Genomic DNA, 23,570 nt, shown 5'->3' on the forward strand with positions numbered 1-23,570 from the left:
GGTTGAGCAGACTTGTAAGTTGAACCTCAGCTTGCTATGCATCGCCAGTTTGCCCTTTCCTCCCAAATTTCCATATTTATACATTTAAGAGAAATGCTACTCTTCCCCTAAGTGTCCAATTTGCCAGCCTCTGCAATTTACAAAAAAAAAAGCTGTCGAATTATGAGGAAAGTCACAACTTGTCTTGAGGCAGTGGCGGCAGCTTTGGCTTAGCGTTGTGACAGCAGTCCTTATGCTGTTTGCAGAAGTAGTTTGTCACTGTTGAACCCATTCACCTGTAGTATGCCTCTGCTGTATCTCAGAGCCATTCCTAGTGACAGGCTAACTTCGTTATCTTACACACCTCCCACGAAATTCCCCCAATTTATGATAGCAGGCAGTTCCTGACATTCGTCTCCAGAGCCCGGCTCCCTGTGGGTGAGAACAGGGAGGCGAGCTGACGGCACTCGCTGATCCTTTCAGTGGCTTAGGGAGCTCTAAACAAGCCACTTTACCTGTTTGTGTGTGGGTGCGCGTGTGTGTGTGTGTGTGTGTGTGTGTGTGTGTGTGTGTGTGTGTGTGTGTGTGTGTGTGTGCGTGTGTGCGCGCGTGCGTGTGCGCGTGTGTGTGTGTGTGTGTGTTTATCCACAGGAGGAAGGTGGAGATCATGCACACACACAGCCTCTTCACTCTCCTGGGAGAGCGGCTCATGCTGCACACCAACACTGTGACCGTGACGACCTACAACACTCTGTACGAGGTAACAAAACCTTTTCCTCTCATATGTCCCAACATTACCGCACCGTTGGTCTCTGTGTACAGAACGTGCGACTGATGTCTTCTCACCGCTTCCCGCACCAGATTCTGACAGAGCAGGTGTGCACACAGGTAGTTCACAAACCTCATCCTGAGCCCGACTCCACTGTCAAGATTCAGAACCCAAGTAAGCAGGCTACATGTCCCATTTTGAGGATTTAGATTATTTATTTTTTTCTTTCTTTCTTTCTAAAGTCCTCTGGTAACATTTGACAATATGTTTACGTATTTGTGTTTCCTAAATGTGATTTCAGTGATTCTCAAGGTGGTAGCCACCTTATTGAAGAACTCCGCCCCCAGCACAGAGCTGATGGAAGTTCGTCGGCTCTTCCTTTCAGACATGATCAAACTGTTCAGCAACAGCCGGGAGAACAGACGGTGAGCCGAACTTCATCTATTATCTTGGTGATTAATGTATCAAAGTAAAGAGAGAAAAGGCACACCGTTCCCCCTCCTTTTACCATGTTTAATAGGCTTGTGTAGCTATACTCATATTGGTGCCAAATCATCCAAAAGTGTGTGTGTGTGTCGCACATGTTCTCCAGCAGATGTTTTCGGTGACAGGTTTTGACCGTTGCTCTTTCCCGCTTTTTCTCTTTTTCGCTCTCGCCACCCAATCTCGCCTTCTGAGACACACACACATGCACACACACACACACACACACACACACACACACACACACACACACACACACACACACACACACACACACACACACACACACACACACACACACACACTTTAAGACATATTGCAGTTAAACTATAAGTCTCAGGAAACCACTGACCCTTATCAACAATATAATTAGCCTAAAATGATTAGGCAGAATTGTGCTCCTTCAAGTTTAGCTGTTGAGTTGAAAACAACACTTAATTGGTTTTCACTTGCTGCCCCTTTTTTATCTTCTGAGAAGCTATTGCCAAATAAACAAATAAATGAATATGTGAATGGCCAAATGATCCAAACAGTCTGTTGTAATGTGAATAACAAAATGCCAAATGGCACCGGTACGTTCTTTTGACACAAATGAAAGATGAGTTCATCCTTTTACCCCCAACTTCAGTTATAAATGTTAAACTTGCTAATCATAAGAGGATCAGATTTTGCTGTTGCTATCTGGCTTACCTGACCGTGTGGTGACATGCGTATTGCAGGTGTCTGCTTCAGTGCTCCGTATGGCAGGACTGGATGTTTTCTGTCGGCTACATCAACCCTAAAAACTCTGATGAGCAGAAGATCACGGAGATGGTGTACAACATCTTTCGTATTCTGCTCTACCATGCCATCAAGTATGAGTGGGGAGGATGGCGCGTGTGGGTGGACACTCTCTCTATAGCCCACTCTAAGGTGAGCACTGCACTCTACAACAAAGAGGAAACACTGACTTTTTTTATCTGATCTTAGCTGTTAAGCTTCTTCGAAAACAATCGTTTCTGCATCATAAATACGTGGCTAACATTGTCTGTAATGTTGCCCTTGTAGGTGACATACGAGGCACATAAAGAGTACTTGGCTAAGATGTATGAAGAGTACCAGCGTCAGGAAGAGGAGAATATTAAGAAAGGGAAGAAGGGTTTGGTCAGCACCATCTCTGGTCTGTCTGCTCAGGCGTCTGGCATCAATGGCGCAATTGAGATCAGAGAAATGGACGACAACTCCCAGACACCTGAGAGCGAGAAGGACTACGAGAGCGCGGACTCTCACAACTTGCTGGCTGAAGGCAAGGGGCCCGAAATGGGTCTCAGAGGGACAGAGGCTACGGTAGACGGGGTCCGGGTCGAAGTTCACCACCTTCTGGTGGACATCAAGGCTGAAAAGGTGGAGGCTACAGAGGTTAAGCTAGATGATATGGAAACACTGGGAGTGTCTGAGAACGGAGCCCTGGTGGAGGTGGACTCTCTGCTGGATAATGTTTATTGTGCTGCTGTGGAAAAGCTCAACAGCGATGTCAACAGTGTGCTGTTGCCAAAGGGCAGCATGGCTGACCACAATGCACCCCCTCTCATTACTCTAGACGATGACAAGGACAGCATCCCCGACAGCAGCAACTTCCTGTTTGGCAAGGTGGCAAACAGCATGGGAGACGCGCTGCTGCCTGATCTCAGTACAGCCGCGCCTCTGGTGCTGCCCAGCCCAGAGACTTCAGTCCACACCAGCGCCGGGGATGAACTGGGCCTTCTCGCTCACATGACAGGCAGCTCTGAGCTGGGCTCCTTACCCAGCATCCTGGAGAAGGACGAGTTTGAACTGCAGGCCGCCTTCGAGGGCATCAGCTCCGTGGCTGGCGCCGAGGCCTCCTGCAAGAGCCCTGAGGTCCACGTGGTCTCCGCTGCAGCGCCGTCTGAAGGGGACGCCTCGGCTGTTAAAACCAGCAGTGCAGCAGATGCAACGAGCAACACCTCTGACACAGATGACGGCAAAGACAAAGAGATGAAGAAGATTCCGACGACAGCCACCACACAGGTTGGTCCAAAGCTAAGTCAGCATGTCGTTCATTCACAGAATTTGAGATATCCAGTAATATCCTACACACACAAAAAGACCATCTTCCCATTTTTGGGACTTTCACATGAAAGAAATAAAACTGTAAAGCTTTGCCAGAGGGAACTATAACAGCAGACGATCATGAATACTGAAACGGAGCAGCGCCAGGGTCAAAGACCGGAAAGCGAGGAAGGATACCACTTGCCATTGTCAGGATGTGTTGGCCTTTTTTGTGAACAGTTCTATATTAACAGACCCATAGGGAGCAGTCTCTTCCCCAACTCTGGTTGTAATGGGAACAGGATGGCCTGGTGCACATCAGGGATCAGGCGCCATCCCTCTGAGAAAAGGAAAGTGGGCTGCAGGAATAGTTGGCTGAGCCAACAGGAGGGCAGAAATAGACAAAGCATTATTCGGCAACAACCGCCTGGGATTTGTCCCTCGTTCCCCTCCTCTCGTATGAGCTGTGCTCTTTTTCAGAGGTCAGGCTCTTTTGCCTGGACTGGGTCACTGATGGAGGGCCAGTGGGAGCCAGGGGTTTATTTTTAAACTTTTCTCTGCTGTTGCGTAATTGCTCATGTTCAATTCATCGCTGCTGCTTTTTAAACAGGCTTTTTTTTTTTTTTTGCAGCACCTTGCTGACTCATTCAACTTAACTGCTACATGTAGAGGTTGCATTAAGCTTGTTGTATTTTTTCTTTACCCGCAAGCAGGAAGCGGTTATCCGAGGACTCACTTAAAGCAACACCAAAGATTCTTTTGTACCTTAAAATAATGTTTCCAAAATCGTTTCAGTGGTTCATCAACTCTTAACATAGCATTCGCATTCGCTTTGCGGCCCTCTATCGGCTATAACCGCACTATGCAAGTTTGCTAGATCGGGTAGCGGATCTGTAGTTCGAATGAGACGTACGACTGTTGTAATGGACAATTCCGCTCCCAACCTGTAGGGGGACCGAAGAGGAAAAGGGCTTTGGTGTTAGCCTGACAAGCCAGACCCACATCCAGATGTTGGGTCTGGGAACTCACCATTGGCAGGGCTCAATCCGAGGGGCGGGATAAACTGTTGTCTTTCAAATTCCCTCTGCACGTAATAGGATAGCGCTACAACCAGGCAGAGCAACGAAGAAGGTAGCGAAGCTAGCTGATAGATTAAACTTTTGCCGTATCAGGTCGGCAAAACTCCGAACACATCTTCCTTTTTTAAGAATGATTTCTGTGCCGTTCTTTGTTCTTTTCTCAAAGAAAAGCTGAACTCCAAGTCTTCCAGAAGACTGCTGTTCCCAGCAGCAGCAGCAGCCATAAGCCCCGCCCACCCACTCTATACACGATGTGATTGGCCTGACCAGAGTTTGGTTTTTCCAGCTCGCAAGCCAACGGAGAGTTGCTAGACTGACCCTGGCTGCAAATTACATTTGCTGCCGCTAGGGTGGTCTCATCATTCATAGTGAATAGCATGACAGCAGCATTATATCTCATTAGGGGCGCACTAACCATCTTAACAGAAGAATAACATTAGCAACTAGTCTATAAACAGCATCTCATGATGGACAGTGATTGTATACGTGATGCCAAATTAATTGGTTTACTGTTAGTTACTGATTAACTGGTCTCCCATCAGAGTCTGCATGGCCGCCTAGCCTCTCAGATGGAGAGGGACATCCGTGTGGACTTGGGCTTCCGGGGGACTCCCATGACAGAAGAACAGCGGCAGCAGTTCAGCCCCGGCCCACGCACCACCATGTTCCGCATCCCAGAGTTCAAATGGTCGGCCATGCACCAGAGACTGCTCACTGACCTGCTGTGTGCACTGGAGAGTGACGTCCATGTCTGGAGGAGGTGTGTGAAGGGCTTTACGTGCGCTTGAGAGAGACTCAGATACTCAGATTACCCTTCCTCATCAGAACTAACAGGGTACCCGTGGGGTATAAAAGTATTTAAAAAAAATATTAAATTAAATATTCCAAAAATAAGGCCCTAAAAGTATTACATTTAATTTAACAAAGGTGTTATATTTTGTATTGTCCTTTCATAGGATTAAATAAATACAGTAACGTCATACAGTAAATAAATGTCTTGTGTATGTAACCTTACAATTTACTCAATTTGGATGTTATACAACAGTATATTTATTTTGTATTTCAGTTTCTTAGCATAAGAGATCTTAATGTAACAAATATTATTAGTACAAACACACCTCACAAAGCTATTGTGTATTAAATATGAATGTGAGTATTCAGGTGATTCAGGTAATGTTACTTGGTAAACAATAATTTTCTCTGGCTTAAAATTCATACTGATTTTCCATTATATCGCTATGAAGTTAGGGTTATGGCATTATATGTCATCTTAGGTAGTATTAAAAAGGTCTTGAAGAGTCCTGGGGGTACCCTGATGTACTTTTATCTCCTGCTTTCAGACATGATATACCGAATGCAATCTGCCTTTTTTTTGTCTATACAACCATAGACCTATAAACGTTTTCAGTTTATTGCACATTATAATTTCCATTTGATTTACAGCATATAATGTGAAAAATGCTTGTACTCCTAACAATCCATTTTTTCCCCTCTTCTTTCCCTCGCAGCCACTCCACCAAATCGGTCATGGACTTTGTTAATAGTAACGAGAACATCATATTTGTCCACAACGCCATCCACCTCATCTCGCAAATGGTAGACAACATCATCATCGCTTGTGGAGGGATCTTGCCCCTTCTCTCAGCTGCCACCTCTCCTACTGTAAGTGCACCTCCCTGTCTTCCCTGTGGGTGGATAATGCCATCTAGTGGTAGTTTCCTTATAACCGTTTGGTCTGTGGTTGTCTGTAGTTCACCACAGGACGTACCTGTGGGAGATAAGACGTGTTCATTGATTAGGGCCTCCTTTATTTGCTCAGCTTCAATTTGCTACAATTGATGCTGAGGACATTACTTCCCTGTGTGTCATTCAGGTTTACTTTTATCGATCTACTGTAATTATCAGATTTAATTTGCATTTTTGAGCCGAAATGGATTTTAATCATCCTATTTTGTTTATTTCGTGTGTGCATGTCTCTAGTACCACGGTTATTATTTTAATTTCTCTCTCTTAATTACCGTATTCCCAACCCTTTTTTTGCTTAATACTCATTAAATAGATCTAAAAATGTACTATCCCTCTGGACTGGTGCAGATGGCACCCTTCTCAAATATTTCTTTAGAAAACCTTTCCATGTCTCAACACAGAGGAAAGGAGAGCAAACAGAAAAGTGTCTGCTTGGGCTCGACCCAAAAAGCATATGGAAAAATATCCCCCTAGGTAGAGTTTGATATTCAGCCCAAATCAAATCATAGAATTATTTTATTTCTATGGATCAAACCTTCCACTCATTTTTTTTACAATTTTGAATATTATCTCTGCTTCCTCAGAGACCCTACTCACCCTCGCATAATAATAATGGTCCATGCTGCTGCCTTCTTCCTGACCTATATCTGTGATATGACCTCTTTCCATATTCTTTTGCTTGTTTCTGTTGAAAAGAATAATGCTTTACTCTAGAGCTGGGCGATCAAATACCACGATCTTTCTTTCCCCATTATATCGATATTGTGACGATATTGTAGGGTTGACAACTGGTGCTTTCACAAAAAATGTACACAGTGAGATTTGTAAGAAATAATTTAAAAGAATTCTTTATTTCACCATTATTTTTTCAGGCACGTCATTAAGAACAGATTCTCTTTCCCTAAGGGAAGGAGGGCTAGAAGATAAAATACATTAGAAATACATACAGTTTAAATGACATCAAATACAATTTGAAATACAACACAGACAGCAGTAAATGCGTATACCGAGACGAACACCGAGGTACATGGGGGAGTAAGAGGGGGAAGAGAGGGAGTAAGAGGGAGTAATGTGTAAAAAACAGAACAGCTAGAAGTTCAGAAATCACATCTCTTTACTGTAATATAGCCTTTAAAACCAGGGGCCTGTTTCACAAAACCAGGATAAGGGATTAAGCCGGGATTTCCCAGTTATCCTGGCTCAATTTAGCCTTGACTCGGTTTCACAAAAGCGGAGGCACATAAATCACCATGGAGATTTATTCTGTGCAGCTAGCCTGCTCCTGACCAGGCTAACAGTCAGGATTTATTTAATCCTGGAACCTTTTCTGTTCACCCAGCACTGGTTTTACCCTATTGTTATTATCAGCCTGGATTAAAATACAGCATATTGCTGTTCATTTAAGAAAAGTTAGTTAAAGTTGTGACCATTATTTTTTATAATTATTCATGTGACATATATTATTCATGTGTCATTGTTACTGTTATATTGCTGTATGAAGACTGATGTTCATATTGTTGTTAGAAGTTTTATGAATATATTATGGCAGTTTTTGAGATGATTAGAAAAGGCTGATAAAATTTCAAATGTGTTTCAAATGAAGTCTGTTACTAAGGGCAATATATACAATGCTGTACATTTCTATAGTTGACCAATGCACCTTGAATTATTTTAGTTGAGAATTTATTTTTGTATTATTCTTTAACAATAAGGATCGTGTTTATTCCTCTTTCATGTGCATTGTATTTGGAATTCTTAGCACACAATTTGTGTTGTCCAGTAAACTGGGACTATAATTTGGGAGGATTGAACAATTTTAAGAACATATTCTTATTGTACAATCCTCCCAAATTATAGTCTTAGTTCACTGGACCAGTAACTATCTAGTGATGTAGGCTACTGTACATTCATATAACAACAGGTAGAGGACAACTCAATGGTTTTTGAACTTTTTTGCTGGGGGGAAATAACTGATGAATATACTCTGTTCCATTCATGTTTACAGTGTGCATGGAATGTATCACTTAATTATCTTTATAGTTTCTAGATTTTAGTCCAATTTCTTCAGTGTCTTTATTTTCTATGTCCATACAGTATATGAGGGAGCAAGGCATATAATATGTAGAGAAAGAAACTCGTCCTCTATAAAAAATTTAAAAAAAAGCGTGGCAGATAATAGCGGACCGACTGAATGCTAGTCTAAAAATATCCATTTATGAACTACTGCTCTTAACTGAAACCATTCAATGAGTCACTGTCATTTGCAAAAACGAACAGTTGTATGCTACACTTTGCATTAAAAGCGAGCAGTGGAAGTTAATATGACTTAGAAAATTTATATTTTAGCCCATGAGAGAGAGAGAGAGAGAGAGAGAGGGAGGAACAGAGTGAAAGAGATATTTACGCATCATATTTTAGCGTTGTAGAAAATTGATCTTGATGGTAAATTTCAAGGCAAAGAGTACAACTGTTAATTTGTGAAAATGATTAGTAGCCTAATCCTTGAATGGTATGATTATGACGGTTTCAATTCAGAGCCGTGGTTAGTTATGTTTAGGCTGCTTACGCATTCAGTCGGTCCGTGATCGTCTGCTGCGCTTTTTCTCGCTGTTTCATTACAGCGGCCGTGTTTCTTTTCTTTTTATACAAATAATGTGTTTCACGTCGTCATACTTCCACAAGAAGCTGCTGCTCACTCTGTATAAAGTATGTACAATACGTATTCTCCATTTTGGCATCAGTAAATCTGTGATCGACCTCGCGGTCTTTTGAGGAAAGCCGTGGACGCGCATCTATCTGAATTACTTCAGCCTGGCTCGACCTAGTCGCTCCTCCTCAGCCTGGCTCGGCCTTCGTGAAACGCACCAAGCCAGGATGCACAGATTAGACTAGGTCAAGCCTCGCTTTATCAGTTATCCTGGATTTAGATATTCTGCTTTTGTGAAACAGGCCCCAGGAGAAGACAAATCTTGTCATATCAGGATATTACACTATCCTAAATTTGAAGGCGATATCTAGCCTCATATAACAATATCGATATATTGCCCAGCCCTACTTTAAACACAGCTAGGTGCACTTTGGTTTTAATGTGACTGGTGTCTTTTTTTTGTTTTGTTTTTTTGTTGCTTGTGTAAGACTGAGTTGGAGAACGTCGAGGCAACGCAGGGCATGTCCTCGGAGACGGCCATCACTTTCCTGTCCCGTCTCATGGTGATGGTAGACGTGTTGGTGTTCTCCAGCTCCCTCAACTTCAGTGAGATTGAGGCTGAGAAGAACATGTCCTCCGGGGGCCTGATGCGTCAGTGCCTCCGACTGGGTAAGGTCATGAACAGGGAGACACTAAAACAATTACATCTGCCTTCATGCGTCTCCATTGCATCTTTTGCCAGTCACACTGGAAAAATTGATGAGCTAGAAAATGCTATGACAATATTCTCTTTACACACTAATAATTCCTCTAATCCCCGAAAATCCTCTGTTTGATCAGCAAAGCTAATTAATTTAAGAGTCCTTTGCTAATTGTATACTAAACTGGAGAATGTGCAGGGATTTGCTGCCGTTTGGAGCAGTAAAAACCGACATGATCATCATTTAGGAATTCATAATGAGCAGAGAGAATCATTTGCGGTCCAATCGGGTAGTCTTTGCAAATGGTAGCCTTTTGTGTTAGTCGTTGGTGTGTCTCATAAAAGTCACGTGGTCCCCGCTGCCCGTGTGTGTGTTTGAATGTGTCTGTGTACATAATAGAGATTTGATGAATTGCATTTGAAAGCAAAGTATACAACTGCTGAATAAATGTAGAGTACAGTTGTTTTAGCAGAATTATTGGATACATGAAATAGAAAAAGTTTGTGTTTGTGTCTCTTTTTAGCTGGGCATGTGAGAGTGTTTCTGTGTCTATATCTGTTTGCGCCTGTGGGTCTGTGTGCGCGCGAGCCTGCGTTTGCTGGATTGTTGACTCCAAGTTGTGCTCTGGGGGATGGGAAATCGCCTTCAGACTCTACAGTGTCCTTGGTGCAAACAAACAATTTCTCATCACTGGCTTCAGTGTGAAATCAGTCTGGCTGATGATTCTAACTCCCGGTCTCTGTCCCGGCAGCCTGGAACAAATAGTCATCAGAGATAACTGATTCATTTTAAAGAGGTCATGCATGTTATCAACATTTAATTTACTTTTAACCCTGAAGTGAGAGCCCATTTGTATTCTCTGTGTGTGTGCAGTGTGTTGTGTGGCTGTTAGGAATTGTCTCGAGTGCAGGCAGAGACACAGAGACAGAGGACTTAAGTATTCCATTACCAACAACAACAAGACTCATGAAAACCTACAAAATGCTGTGACTTCCAACAAGGTAGGATGTGTGGTTTCTGTTCCCCTAGGATATTTTCATTTATACATTGCATTTTACTTAAAGAACACTTTTCTCCATTCTTATAATGTGACCTGTACCGACGCTAAATCAGCCCTCCTATTCTAAGGGTCATTTACACCCCCCATAATACTAAATCTGTCTTTGTGTACTAACATACAGATGTTGGCAGATTTTTTCGGTTCCATATTTGACTGTTTTTCGAATTTCTTAAATTATGTGAAAAGAAAAGTATTGGCAATATACAGTTTAATTGAGCTTTAACTGAACAGAGTAGCATGTCATATTGTGTTATCTTTTTGCTTTAGACAGCCATAGAGACTGTCCCTAGTAACCTGTCTCCCATCAAGGACCCTGATCGCCTTTTGCAGGATGTGGACATCAGTCGACTGCGCGCCGTGGTGTTTCGTGATGTGGTGAGTGGTGGTGGTGGTGGTGTGCGCGCAGAGCTTGTACATGCAAGAGTCGCATGTGTTTGTCACAAAGATTGGCTGCAGGTAGAAAGGAAGGGGAAAATAGGATTATTTTTTTTTTTTGTTGACAAACAGGTGTGCAATGTAATATCCTCCTATCAACAGGTGAAACACCAAAGGTGTCCTTGTCAACTGAGCGGCTGTCTGTTGAACATAAGCCCGCAACGTTTGAATGGCTATATTTCAAAGCCACATATTTCAAAGCAAGTATTAGACAGAAAGAATGTGTTAGAGAGTAATGTCATTACTTTGAATGTGTTGTCATGGTCTATGCACGGTGCATTGGCTGTAAGAGAACCATTTTCAGAGAGCAGCAGTGCATTGTGTGAAATGAGATCTTCTGAATAGAGAGTGGCGTAACTTTATTGTGATTCTTATCCACAGGATGACAGTAAGCAAGCCCAATTCCTGGCTTTAGCTGTGGTGTACTTCATCTCTGTCCTCATGGTCTCCAAGTACCGCGACATCCTGGAGCCCCAGCGGAGACTGCCAGGATAAGCCAATCAGGCCGCAGCATGCGTCAGGAGATCAACTCACCAACAAGCACAGGTGTTGACAGCTGTGCCCTCTCCCTCTTACATCCATTCTTCCTGCTCACTAATCTTAGCTTGTGCTGACTGTGTCTGCAGCAGATGAATGTTAAGTGTCCTTGGTCCTTTCTGATGCACTGCTGCCTGCTTGGGCTGAAAGCTCATTCAGTAAAATAGGAGGGATACCCTGCCCACACTCCACTGGCTCACCTAGGATTTATTCATGAGCTCTGCTAATTGCACCGCACAGAATTAACTGGGGCTGGAGATGGTAGTTATGAACTTGAATAGGCATCATCGTTCTCCCTGAAATGAAAGGTAGTATATGCCTCAAGTCATAAATCATACATTAAGCCACATGAAAGGAAATCAGCGGCTGCCTACAAAGGTTTAACACAATGTCTGCTGCAGTGCCAACTTGCTATTATGAGATGCACGAGTAAGCATACTTCATCAACTTCCATTCAGACAAAGGGTGAAGTGAATAAAAGAAACAAGAGGAAGAGGAGAGAGGCCAAAGGAAATCTGGAAGCGTAATTTGAGGAGCTTGGAACACACCGAGAAAGAGAAGAAAGGAAGAGAAGATGAGTAGTGAGAAGTTGAGAGATGGGAAAGCAGCAGCATGCTGGCCAACCCACTGTGGGTTTTTGGGGCAGTGGAGCCAGGCTTGCTATTTTCAGCCCCATCTGTCAGTGCCCATTAGGCAAGCAATCCACCAGAGGAGAATGGGATCATAGAGGTTGCTGGGAGGAGAAAGGCACACTGCCGCCTTCATAAATTTCACCAGAAAATGGGGGAATTTTCCAGACGGCATGTGGCAGACGATTGTCTGATGGACCAGGAAGTCAGACGACTTGCTGGCTAAATCAGGCCCCGTTGACCTCGTTAGGGGGCATGTGATGAATATTAATATGGCCGGCCTTGCATCTACAGTAGGTAAACACTGTGTCACAATTAAGCATAATCAGACTGGAAAGGCACCTCTGCAGGTTTCTGGGGAAAACGGCAAACAGTTGTTCGCTATATAGACAATGCATGTTCAACGTATGAAGAGACAGAGTGCTGCAGATTTAGAAAAGGTCTTGGTTCACACCCAGCATCTCATATATATATAGATAGGGGCAGTATATTATGTACCAAAATAATAAAGCAGCTATCTGACTCCTCTGTCACTGTTTCAAAGCCGTGAAATAGATATCCCCCAAAGGCTTTAGGCAGGAGGAAACTGAAGAAAAAGGATTCATGTTTTATTAGCACAGCAGGAGAATAACCGAGAGATAATCTCACCAGAGGATCAGAGCTTCTGGAGAGAGATCTAAGAAGCTGCGTCGGCACATGGCTCTTTCTGCAAATGCTTAATTTACTCTTTGGCTTGGAATGTAAAGTTGGCTCTGCAATGCAGTTTCATTCATTGCTCTTTGTTAAATATTCAGTTTTAAATACCCATTTCTTTCTTCCCTTTTGCAAATAGTTTGTTGATAGTGGGCATATAGATAGACCAACTATGATACATATTTGTGATATGTTGGTCCATATAGTGTAGAGTTCAAAATGTAATTATTGACTATTTCAATCACTGATCTCAATTCCAGTGAAACTAATATTAATACTAAACTCCCTTACCGTGGTCTGAGATTAATGGCATTTAGATCCTCTATATGTTCTGTACTTATTGTGTGTGTGTGTGTGTGTGTGTGTGTGTGTGTGTGTGTGTGTGTGTGTGTGTGTGTGTGTGTGTGTGTGTGTGTGTGTGTGTGTGTGTGTGTGTGTGTGTGTGTGTGTGTGTGTGTGTGTGTGTGTGTTCGTTCTACAGAAACACCATTTGACAGCAGTAAGGACCGTCCTGCGCCATCAGACCTTCACATGGAGAGCTCCCTTCCCCACACAGACTCTGGTATCGGAGAGGAGCATGTAGCCAGCGTCTTGAACGGGTCTGATCTGGATAACAGCGCGGGAGTGCTCATATCTACACTGTCCTCAGAGGTGAAGAAGTCCCAGGAGAGTGTGTCTGAATCACTCAGCGTGGAGGTGCTGAAACCGTCCTCCTCCATTATCAGCATCAGCCAGCCCAAAAAGGGCATCAATGTCAAGGAGATCCTGAAGAGCCTGGTGGCAGCTCCAGTGGAGGGCATGGAGGCCGGGCTGGAGCCTGTGTCCTACCCAGACCCTGCTGCCAACGCCCAGGCCATGCTGCCCATGCAGTTTCACTCCTTTGACAGGTGAGGAAGTGTCATCGGTTGGTAGTCTACTGTGCAGAAAATCACTCTATTTAGTTTTTAAACAATGTTTTTATTAATTCTTCATTGCAAATACAATTTTCAATAACCCCTCCCGTCCCAAACCCACAAGAAAATTTCTCTCTCAACCTCTGCTGTACTACAACAATCAAAAAACAAAAAGCTAATTATATGACAGTATCACTGTAGCAGCTCCCCACTTCTTCTTCTTTTACAAACCGGTCAAATGGCCTCCAGATTTTCTCATACACCCCCAAATAGTCTCTCAATATATATGTCAGTCTCTCCATAGTCATACATTGCGCCATATTCTTGATCCAAGCACCAATTGTAACAGGTGCCTCCAAAATCCCTGTTTTTTTTTTTTAGTTCAGAAGTGTACCGGAGTTTTGGCATATTTTAGCACATTTACAAAAAATCATGTTCTTTGTATCACAGTTAACCTCTTTGCAACCCTTGCTGTTGCTGCTATTTGAATGTATTTTCCAAACACCTAATGGATATTAGTTATCGCACATTTCTTTGAGTTGTCTTATCCATCAGAGTGAACATTTATTCCGCATTATTTAAAAGAAAATCTACCTTTGCTGTAAAGCATGGCATTGAAACACAATCTTAAGGAATATTATAATGTAACTTGGGACTTGATTTTCGAAATCTAAACTATACAACTTGCATTTGAAGTGGACAGCAGAAATTCTAAGTACACAGTACTGTACATGATTTGTAGCTACAGTAAGAAGCAATAACTAAAAAACAACAGTATTGTCCTTTTAACTGAACTTGAGTTTTATATTGTTTTTAGTAGGTAAAGCAAACTTAGTTAAAGCCAAAAACAAACATTCTCTGAGTTAATTTCTGTGTGTGTGTGTGTGTGTGTGTGTGTGTGTGTGTGTGTGTGTGTGTGTGTGTGTGTGTGTGTGTGTGTGTGTGTGTGTGTGTGTGTGTGTGTGTGTGTGTGTGTGTGTGTGTGTGTGTGCGCGCATGCTACCAGTCAAGCAACCATAATATGCTGATGTTAATCCTCTGGGTTTATTTTAGTTATCCAGTATACCGCTAATGGTTTCTAAGTAGTAGCATGCAACCCATTATTCATTTCAGGCCACTTGTATTGTACTCATCCCACGGCAAAGAATTCCTGTGTTTGGAAAGGTCTCTGAAGCACTGTGGCCCCGCTGCGGTTTATTTACGTTCCTGGATTAGATAAAACCACACAGTAATCTGTCTGGATTTGGGAGTTTACAAACCTGCTCCTGCAGGGATTTCAAGCTGCAAGCCTCTGATCCTTGTCTCCTATGGTTGAAAATTTATATTTCTGAAAGTAATTTGAGTTGGTTGAGCACAACCAAAAGCCCATCCTGTCCTCTGGACTCCAGTGATTTGGTCGAGTTTGAGTTGTGTGTGTCCGTGTAATCACTGCCAGGCTCCAGAGGGACCCCGGAGGACACACTGAGTCAGGAGGAACAATGGGGCCTCCCTTCTTTTTAATGCGTGCTGCTGCTGCTGAGCTGGGGCTGAGGTGAGCCTGATGAATAGGGGGAAAAGATGGAGGAGGATGTGGAGAGAGGACAGCTGAGAGGGTGGGGGTCTCCAGGGCGTTGATGACAGATTAAACAGAAGCGGCCTCACTCCACACCATAGCCAGCCCTGTCGCCTTCACCGCTCACACCCGTAATGGGAACTGGCAGCCTGAAATGAGTCGCCACGGCAAAGTGTATTATTTTTGAAATGCTTTCACACAAACCCTCCTGACCACATATACAACTTTGTCTCATGCTTTTCATGTCGCTCCCCCTCTAGCCTCTATTTGCTGTGTCTAATTGTTTGCCACCTGCCAGCGAAATGAGCTGCCAGACGTGGACAGGCCTTTCATTTGTCTGTCAGGGCGACAATAGATTGGGAGTGACAACATCAAAAAGGAAAAAAGAGGGGAAAAATGGCTTAAAGTGGAGCGCACAGGGGCAGTCGTCGCAGAGGCCCCCTCCTAGAGACTCTCATAGAGGAGGTTTAAATTGCTCAACATCCAGATGTCCCTTAGACCAGATGGGAATACAGTACAGAAATACTTCACTAATGCTTAACTTCCTCCCTCTTCTTTCCCAAAAGTCTCCAAATTAGCTCTATGAGATATTGTTTGTGCTTACATGTTTAATTTTCCCCATGATGTAAAGCAATGATAATTGGTTATAATTGAATTTGCGAGTGGGAAGTAAACACATTTCCTCTGTATCTATTCCTGTATCCCTGAGTAAAGCACTATTAGAATAGATTTCATCTGCTGGGTTTAAAAAGCAAGCATTTCTTTGGTTATACTTTACACTGCAGTCATCTCCCACAGCTGCAGACCTCATTAATTATGAATTCCAAGATTAATCCTTGCTTTATTGTCTGCAACTCAATTAAGACAATTCTATTAATAAAATATGCGCTAGATAATCTATACATGATTTATGAGTCCTCCGCTCATTCATTATTCATTAAATGAAGTTCATGTTTTATCTACATCTGTAGGTCTAATGGAACGCCCCGGCTATGCCAAAGAACTGGCACGCTTCTGCTGGAATATGCAGGCAAGGGATGAATTTGGAAAACAAGATTAAATATACGGCGAATTCCGACAATCAAAACATGCTAGTGATGTTCTGATAGCGGATATTCACAGAGGAGAGCGCTACAGAGATCTACTAAATAAATGATGCTTGTCATCAGTGTTCTTCACAGCACAGCTGTATCTATCTGATAACATTTCAGTTAGCTTTCAAGCTTTGCTGACTCTCTCTTGACTGACTGAGTAGATTTTGATCTGCTACATTTCATAAAAAGGTTATTTTTTGGTATTTTAAGCCTGTTAGGTGCTTGTCAATGAGGCAACAGTGTGCCACTTAATGTGCAATATAATCTACTTTTTGTGTATTTTATCCATAGAGAAACTACATAGCTATTTCATCTATTGCATAAAACATCACAGCTTTGATCATTTTGAGAAATAGGTTGCACAGTAGAAAAGGATGCGAGATAAATTACCCAAAAGTCTGAAATACATCTAGGCCAAGTTAGGTTTGTTTCACATGGAGTCCAGCAAGTTTAAGTTGATCTATGAGATGGACAGCGGATAAACAATTGCAACATAAAACCGTAAAAGCCTGTGTTGTTCTGTGGAGGGAGGGTTCCTGGGGATTTGCTTCAGATGACAGCAGGCTTAGCTTGTGACAGAGCAGAGGCCTGGCCTGTGTCACCCAGAGTAACTGCCGGGGATTGGACGAGACATTATCTGGCACCCCTTACAAACCCAAAGGCAAACTGCAGACCTGATAAGGACAAGCTTATCCTCTCCTTCCTGTCAGGGTGCTCTTGCAGATCCAAGTTCACTGCGTCATCTTCAATCCTTGGTCAATCAGATTGCATTTCAACAGAGGTCGTTTGGGCTCGTGGTGTGTCGGTGCTTTCCTACATGAGATCACAAGTGTAACTTTCAACTCAAGCCTCCACAAGCCTTTCTTTTATGTTTTATTCATGAGTTTTCTCTTTTGGCACCATGTGATGTTTTGTACAGTAGCTTCCACAAATAAAGGGAAGCCACTGCTATTGTTAATAACATAAAATTACAATATTAAGTTGTTTTACATGGTCTTAGCATCTCAAAATGTTTTCCCAAACTGGTTCAGATTCAGATTAAGATTCTTAATAACATTTTGTTGTCATAGTTCCTTGTGTACTTGAATACATAAAGAAAATGAAAAGACTGTTCTCCACCAGCCACTTGCAGTGCAATAGAAAAAGACAACAATCATACAGACGTACGTAAGAATACATAGACTAAAATATGTAAAACCAGATCCAAAAAAACCTTTAAAAACAGTTAAAAAGGTCAACGGTACAGTGTGTTAAATGGCTGTTGTAAGTAGTTAGCGGCACAGTGTGTTAAATTGTGGTGCTCAACACAGAATATGTGAAGTGGCGATTTAGTACAGTCCTTTTAGTTCAGATTATGGTTCACCCTGATCAGGCTGGTTTTGTTAAGGGTCACGTAGATTTAGATAATATACACCTCTCTGTTCAATATGATGGACTTGATCAAGAGCTACTGTATGTTATCAGGTGATGCTGAAATAGCATTCAAAAGGTGGGAGGCGTCGTACCTCTGGGAAGTGCTTAGATGTATGGGTATTGGTGATGCTTTTGTTAACATGATTATTATTAATTTACACTAACCCATCTGCTACCGTAATTATAATTAACAGTCTATACCCCCCTTTTTATAATCACAAGAAATAGGAGAAAGGGGGACCCACTCAGTCCAACATTTTTTTATCCTTGCTATTATTGCTTTGGCATTGACCAATCCATTAGAGAGTCTAAGTTCATTAAATTCATATTTTTTTTATTCAACAGAGCTTTTTTATCTTTTTATGCAGACGACATTTTGTTATTTTTTTTTGAAGATGTGAGAGATTCTCTTCCAAACATATTATCTCTAAAGAGTTTAGTGTAATCTCAACGTTACTTCCCCTTAACTCTGCTGCAAAAGGCGAGCTGCTAGATATGGGTGTGTCTGTGGTTTCCCATCTGAAATATTTAGGAATTAAAATACAACCTATTCTAGAAAGACTTTCCATAGAATGTTTACTAATATTCTTAAATGTATAGAATCAGACCTAGTGAGATGGAGAAATTTACCAATATCATTTTCTGCTACAGTAGGATATTGAGTATAAAAATGATTTCCATTTTTTTTTTTATCTTCAGCGAACAACGGAAACCAATGGCCTTTCAATTTCACAATTCAAACTATATTTTCTGCTTTTTTAGTTTTGTCTGTTAACAAATTGGTTCAGTCCTTCAATAACTCCATGAGTAGACATGGAAAGCAACATGGCACCAATTTCTCTCAAGGAGATTATATATACAGACCTATCTTTTAAACAGTGCAAACATAAATGGTATAGTGATAGCCCATACAGAATAGAATAGTCTTTATTGTCATTGCACAATATTGTGTACAACGAAATTTGCTGTGCCGTACCTGAATATAAAAGTAATAAATACACAAATAAACATCCACTCTAACATATGCTCGTGCACAGTCATCCCAGTCAATAAATATATGAACAAGCATTTTGAAAGCATGGAAACAGTATTGCATGGGTTGTATTTTTTGCTCAACATCATTTTAAAAAGGTGAATAAATGGACGACAAAAAGGCATAGACATACTCCAATTTCATCTCATAACTTTAATCATCAACTGACTCATTTCAGATTTCTCCATAGGTTTAATTTGACATCAGTAAAATCTCCTTAATGAAAAAGTTAACTGCACCAATTTGTACTTTATGTGCATCAAATTTGCTAGGAAATTATTTTCATATGATGTGGGAATGTCATCCAAAGTTTTAGCTTGATGTGACAGCCTTTCTGTCTACTGTGACAAGCTGTCAGTTAGCTTGCAGTCCACAACTGATGCTTCTAATCGATGACCCCTTCTGTAACACGACTCTACGTCTCAGGCTCGCAGGTTGTAGCTCGATAGTGTTTTAAGCCCCCAACGTCGACTTCAAGGCACCTAACCCTAACCTTAACCCTAACCCAAATTTGGGATAGAATTTCTTTTGTATTGCAACGCTGGGCTATTTATTTACATAACTCTCTCTCTCTCTCTCTCTCTCTCTCTCTCTCTCTCTCTCTCTCTCTCTCTCTTTCTCTATATATATATCCTGTATTTATTTTGTAATGTCTCCAGGAGAGAGACCAGGGCAGGTGTGGAGGTGACCTGTGGAGTTTTAATCTCCCGCTGTCCATCCTGTCCCGTGGTTCTTTTAACCTGCTTTTAATATCTGACCTTCTTTTAAACCGAACCCGGCTTTTTAAGGAGTTTTTTTTTATTTATTTTAATTTTATTTGTTTATTTGTCAGGGACCATGCACCGTTCAAGCCCTGTACCAGAGTTAGCTATACAGCTAATTTACATCTGTGGTCCCTATTTTTAAGTGTTTTATTCACACCAGTGGTCCCCTTCTGCCCGTGCCCCTTTTAACCCAAACCTAACCCTAACCATTGCCTAATCCTAGTGCCTTCCAGGCAGCGCTGCCTGGAAGACGACGTTGGGGGCTTAAAACACCAAACACCCAGGTTGTACACCGGCAAAGAAATTGCTTGCATTAAGGTTGCAGCCCCCTCATTCTGTATCAATAAGTCAGTGGCTTAGACATTAAAATCATGGATCAGCAATATGGATAGGGGCTGGTACAGACACCATTTAGGCTGTTCTATACGTAGGCATGGTGCAAGAGTGTATTTACTAGATGAGTTTCCCTTGGTTGGTTTTGTTAATTTGTTAAATGGTTTCATGTTATTATTATTTCAAATATTTTTATAGTAGAGATATATATTATAATTGTTTCTAATATATATATATATATATATATATATATATATATATATATATATAAGGGTGGGAAGGGGTGAAAAAAAGGTTCTCCGTAGGACTAGTATTGTTTTCTTCTTACTATACTTTGATATGTTTGTATCTAGGTAAGTATGTGTGTATGCACTCTAATACCTATATTATCCATCATACAGTGTTTATATCCAGATGTGTGTGTACAACGTGTATGCTGGTATACATGTAAATGATTATGTAAGTTTATATCTGTGGAAATATGTATGTACATACAGTCACGTATGCATGCATATTCTTTTTGTTCCCTTTTTGATTTAATGTATATAATTTAGGGCTGTCAGCATTAACGTGTTAATCACGTTGCGATTAAGGGCCGAGAATAACGCGTTCATTTTTTTTAATCGCATGCCGCCATTTATTAATTTATTTTCACTTCACTCTGCTTCACATCGTGCCTAACGGGCTACTATTTTTACCCTTTGCCGTACCTTTACTTATCATCAAGCTGCCATACTTCCTCCTAACACATCCTCCTGCTGCAGGCTGCAGGCGTGATGGAGAAATGCAGCAGCAACACAAATCTGAATGGCGCTTTTTATTTTCCAAAACTCCCGGACTGCTTGTAGACAAGTCGAAAGCCATATGCACATTGTGTAAAGCCGAATAAAAATATCACCGAAGCATGTCAAGCTTGAGCTACCAGCTACGAGCTAAGCATAGTACAGTTAACGTGACTCAGGTTGATGCTAGTGGGCTCAGGCAAAGCACTATATAAAGTGCAAAGTGCAAACACAGACGGTGCGTTCACTTAAAAGAGGTAGCCTCGTGGTGCATTCACAGTAATTGTAAAATACCCTTTTCCCATCTGGTGGTTGTTTTTGTCGTTCAACAGCAATTTACTGGTGAAATAAGTTATTGTTATAGTTATTACATTATTATTAAATCTTTAATTTTGACCATGGTCTTAACAAACAAGTTGACTGTTGCTTAGTACCCTTCTTTTTTTTCTTTTTTCTTCTTTTGTTTACAGTAAATAAATAATAAACAAATACAAATCTTAAAGTCAAGTTCATAAAGTAACTTTATTTGCATTCATTTGATTCCCAATCAAGATACACTGGTAAGGATTGCTTTCCATTGTTAATATGTTCTTAAAAACAGTTCTCAAATGCAAAATAATAGAATTTGAATCATGTGATAAAACATGCGATTAATCGTGATTAACTATAGAAATTCAGCGATCAATCACGATTAAAAAAAAATAATCGTTTGACAGCCCTAATATAATTATTCATCGTTTATTCTGACTTTTCAATTCTTTGATGTCCTCTCCTGCATCTCTACTTTAAAAGTTTATGTTTCTTTAAAAAACAAAAATCTATCTAGGGACATAATAAAAAAAAAAGCTTGCTGTATATAGGCCATACTGGGCAAATATATCTTAACACTCTACATGTACTTTCTGTACACAGCAAATGCCAAATAGAAAGGTCTTGAATCTCATGCTCAATGAGCCGTCGTTGTCAGTTGGAAACACAGACGGTTGCTATGCAGATGCGTGTCAGTAACAACTGCCAAGTTGTTCTCCTGGAGAGCCTCTCATTATGGTCTGGGATGTTTTCAGCTCGTCGGAGCAGAGGGCAGATGTAAGGGAAAGTAGTAGCTGGCTGGCCTCTTGCCTTCAGGTTTATTTACTTCAGCCGTGTGTGTGTGTGTGTGTGCGCGCGTGCGCGTGTGTGTGTGCGTGTGCGTGTTTTTCATTGCATGCGTTATGCTGACGGATGGATTTACAGGTCAGGATGTTTACCTTTCCGAATGCACTGACTAACGTCTGGGCATGCTCATGCTGGCAAGCCTGAGAGCAGTAAGAGACGATGAAGTTCATACTGTTCTCCTTTTTTCTTTTAAAATGTAAATTTTTTTTTTTTCAGAAAGAAGGATATGCAAGTTGAATCAAAAGTCAAGGAAGTCCTGAATTTTCTGGATTCCCAAGTGATTGGCTGAAAAGCAGATGCACTGAAAGTCAGTTTTATTATGACAACTTCTGTCTTAAAGCTAACCTGCTATATGGCTATATGCTAATTTGATTTTAACACCTAGTCCCAGGCTAGTTTGCAAACTCAAAAATAATAATAATAACTATAACCTTCCTGACAAAAATGAAAAAGTATAATTCACCCACAGCTCTAGCCCAGCAGTCTTTTTTATATTATTATACCACAGCCAAATAATTCTATGAAGATATCACACTTTGAGTATACAGTTACCTACTGCAGTTACTACAGCACCCTGGAGCTGTTAGGGATTTAGTAGTCTCGCTTTGCCAGACCTTCCTCCACAGCGCTGTTAACCATAGTCCTCACAAATCCACCAGAGGTTAGAACACCAACACAAAGGAAGAGGAAGGTGACCGACATCCATCCTAAAAAGAGGGACATCTGGCGGAATTTCCAGTGGCAACTGAGCAATCCCGGAAATGGAACGTCGTGGATATAGACTAGGGATTTAGTGTCTTGCTCAAGGGCACTTTGGCAGGGAAGATACATATAAAGGGTATAAACCCACAACCTGTGTGTGTGTGTGTGTGTGTGTGTTTGTGTTTCCTGTAGGAGTGTGGTGGTTCCTGTGAAGAAAACCTCCCCTGGCAGCCTCGCAGTTAACACAGTGGGAAGCAGCAGCAGCAGCAGCACCTCTGCTGGGCTGACAGCTGGCAGCACCCCCAACATCTTTGCTGCCGCCTCTGCCACCCCCAAAAGCATGATCAACACCACGGGTAGGTCACGGACAAGGTCACTGGGATGTCCTTATGCTTAAATGACTATGTTCGGCCCTGCTGATGTGGTTATTTTTGAATACTACTACTTCAGAGCAATTTGAGTCCTCGCTGTTCATCCTGACGACTTTTCATCCTTCCATTCCAAGATTAGAAACAAAGCTGTTTTCCCTCTGCCTGGTCAGGTGATCCTGTGTACCTGTGCAGGGGCTCATTGTTACCACTAGATGGCCCTCTTTCACTTCCTATCTGTCTCTGCAGCAGCTCTGTGCTCTAACAAATAAAATCTGCTCTCCTTCAGCCACAAGGATTCCTCCTGATAAAAGCCAATCAGACACACCTCCATTTTAATCACACTGAATTATATATTAAACTAATGCTTTTATGATCGTGAAAACGATATTTACGCGTGTGTGTGTGTGTGTGTGTGTGTGTGTGTGTGTGTGTGTGTCTGTGTGTGTGTGTGTGTGTGTCCGTCCCCGCTGTCACGTTGCTTCTCCTGGGGCTCTGCTGCATAAAGCCAGTTCCACCTCAGGGCTCCTGTTGTCTGGGCCTCTGAAAGGACCCACTTAACACCAAGAACCATTAGGAGCTCCAACACCTTTTTTTAATGTGCGCCATTAAAAAAAAAAAAAAAACCTCTCCCTTTCCTCCCTGAGCCCCTCTATAGGAATGCGAGAAATGTA

General features: G+C 41.8%; 1 protein-coding gene across 1 annotated transcript in view; it reads left to right on the forward strand.

Moving 5' to 3' along the window:
• Positions 1 to 23,570, forward strand: part of nbeab (neurobeachin b) — a 155,147-nt gene that overhangs the window by 9,115 nt on the left and 122,462 nt on the right. The window contains 14 exon segments of the mRNA XM_039781228.1: positions 631 to 739; positions 841 to 922; positions 1,050 to 1,173; positions 1,951 to 2,143; positions 2,279 to 3,259; positions 4,902 to 5,119; positions 5,868 to 6,021; positions 9,241 to 9,421; positions 10,327 to 10,454; positions 10,781 to 10,888; positions 11,330 to 11,423; positions 11,426 to 11,494; positions 13,289 to 13,694; positions 22,721 to 22,884. Coding sequence (XP_039637162.1) covers positions 631 to 739; positions 841 to 922; positions 1,050 to 1,173; positions 1,951 to 2,143; positions 2,279 to 3,259; positions 4,902 to 5,119; positions 5,868 to 6,021; positions 9,241 to 9,421; positions 10,327 to 10,454; positions 10,781 to 10,888; positions 11,330 to 11,423; positions 11,426 to 11,494; positions 13,289 to 13,694; positions 22,721 to 22,884 — 3,011 coding nt within the window.

This window comes from Perca fluviatilis, chromosome 2, assembly GCF_010015445.1.
Source record: "Perca fluviatilis chromosome 2, GENO_Pfluv_1.0, whole genome shotgun sequence".
NCBI lineage: Eukaryota > Metazoa > Chordata > Actinopteri > Perciformes > Percidae > Perca > Perca fluviatilis.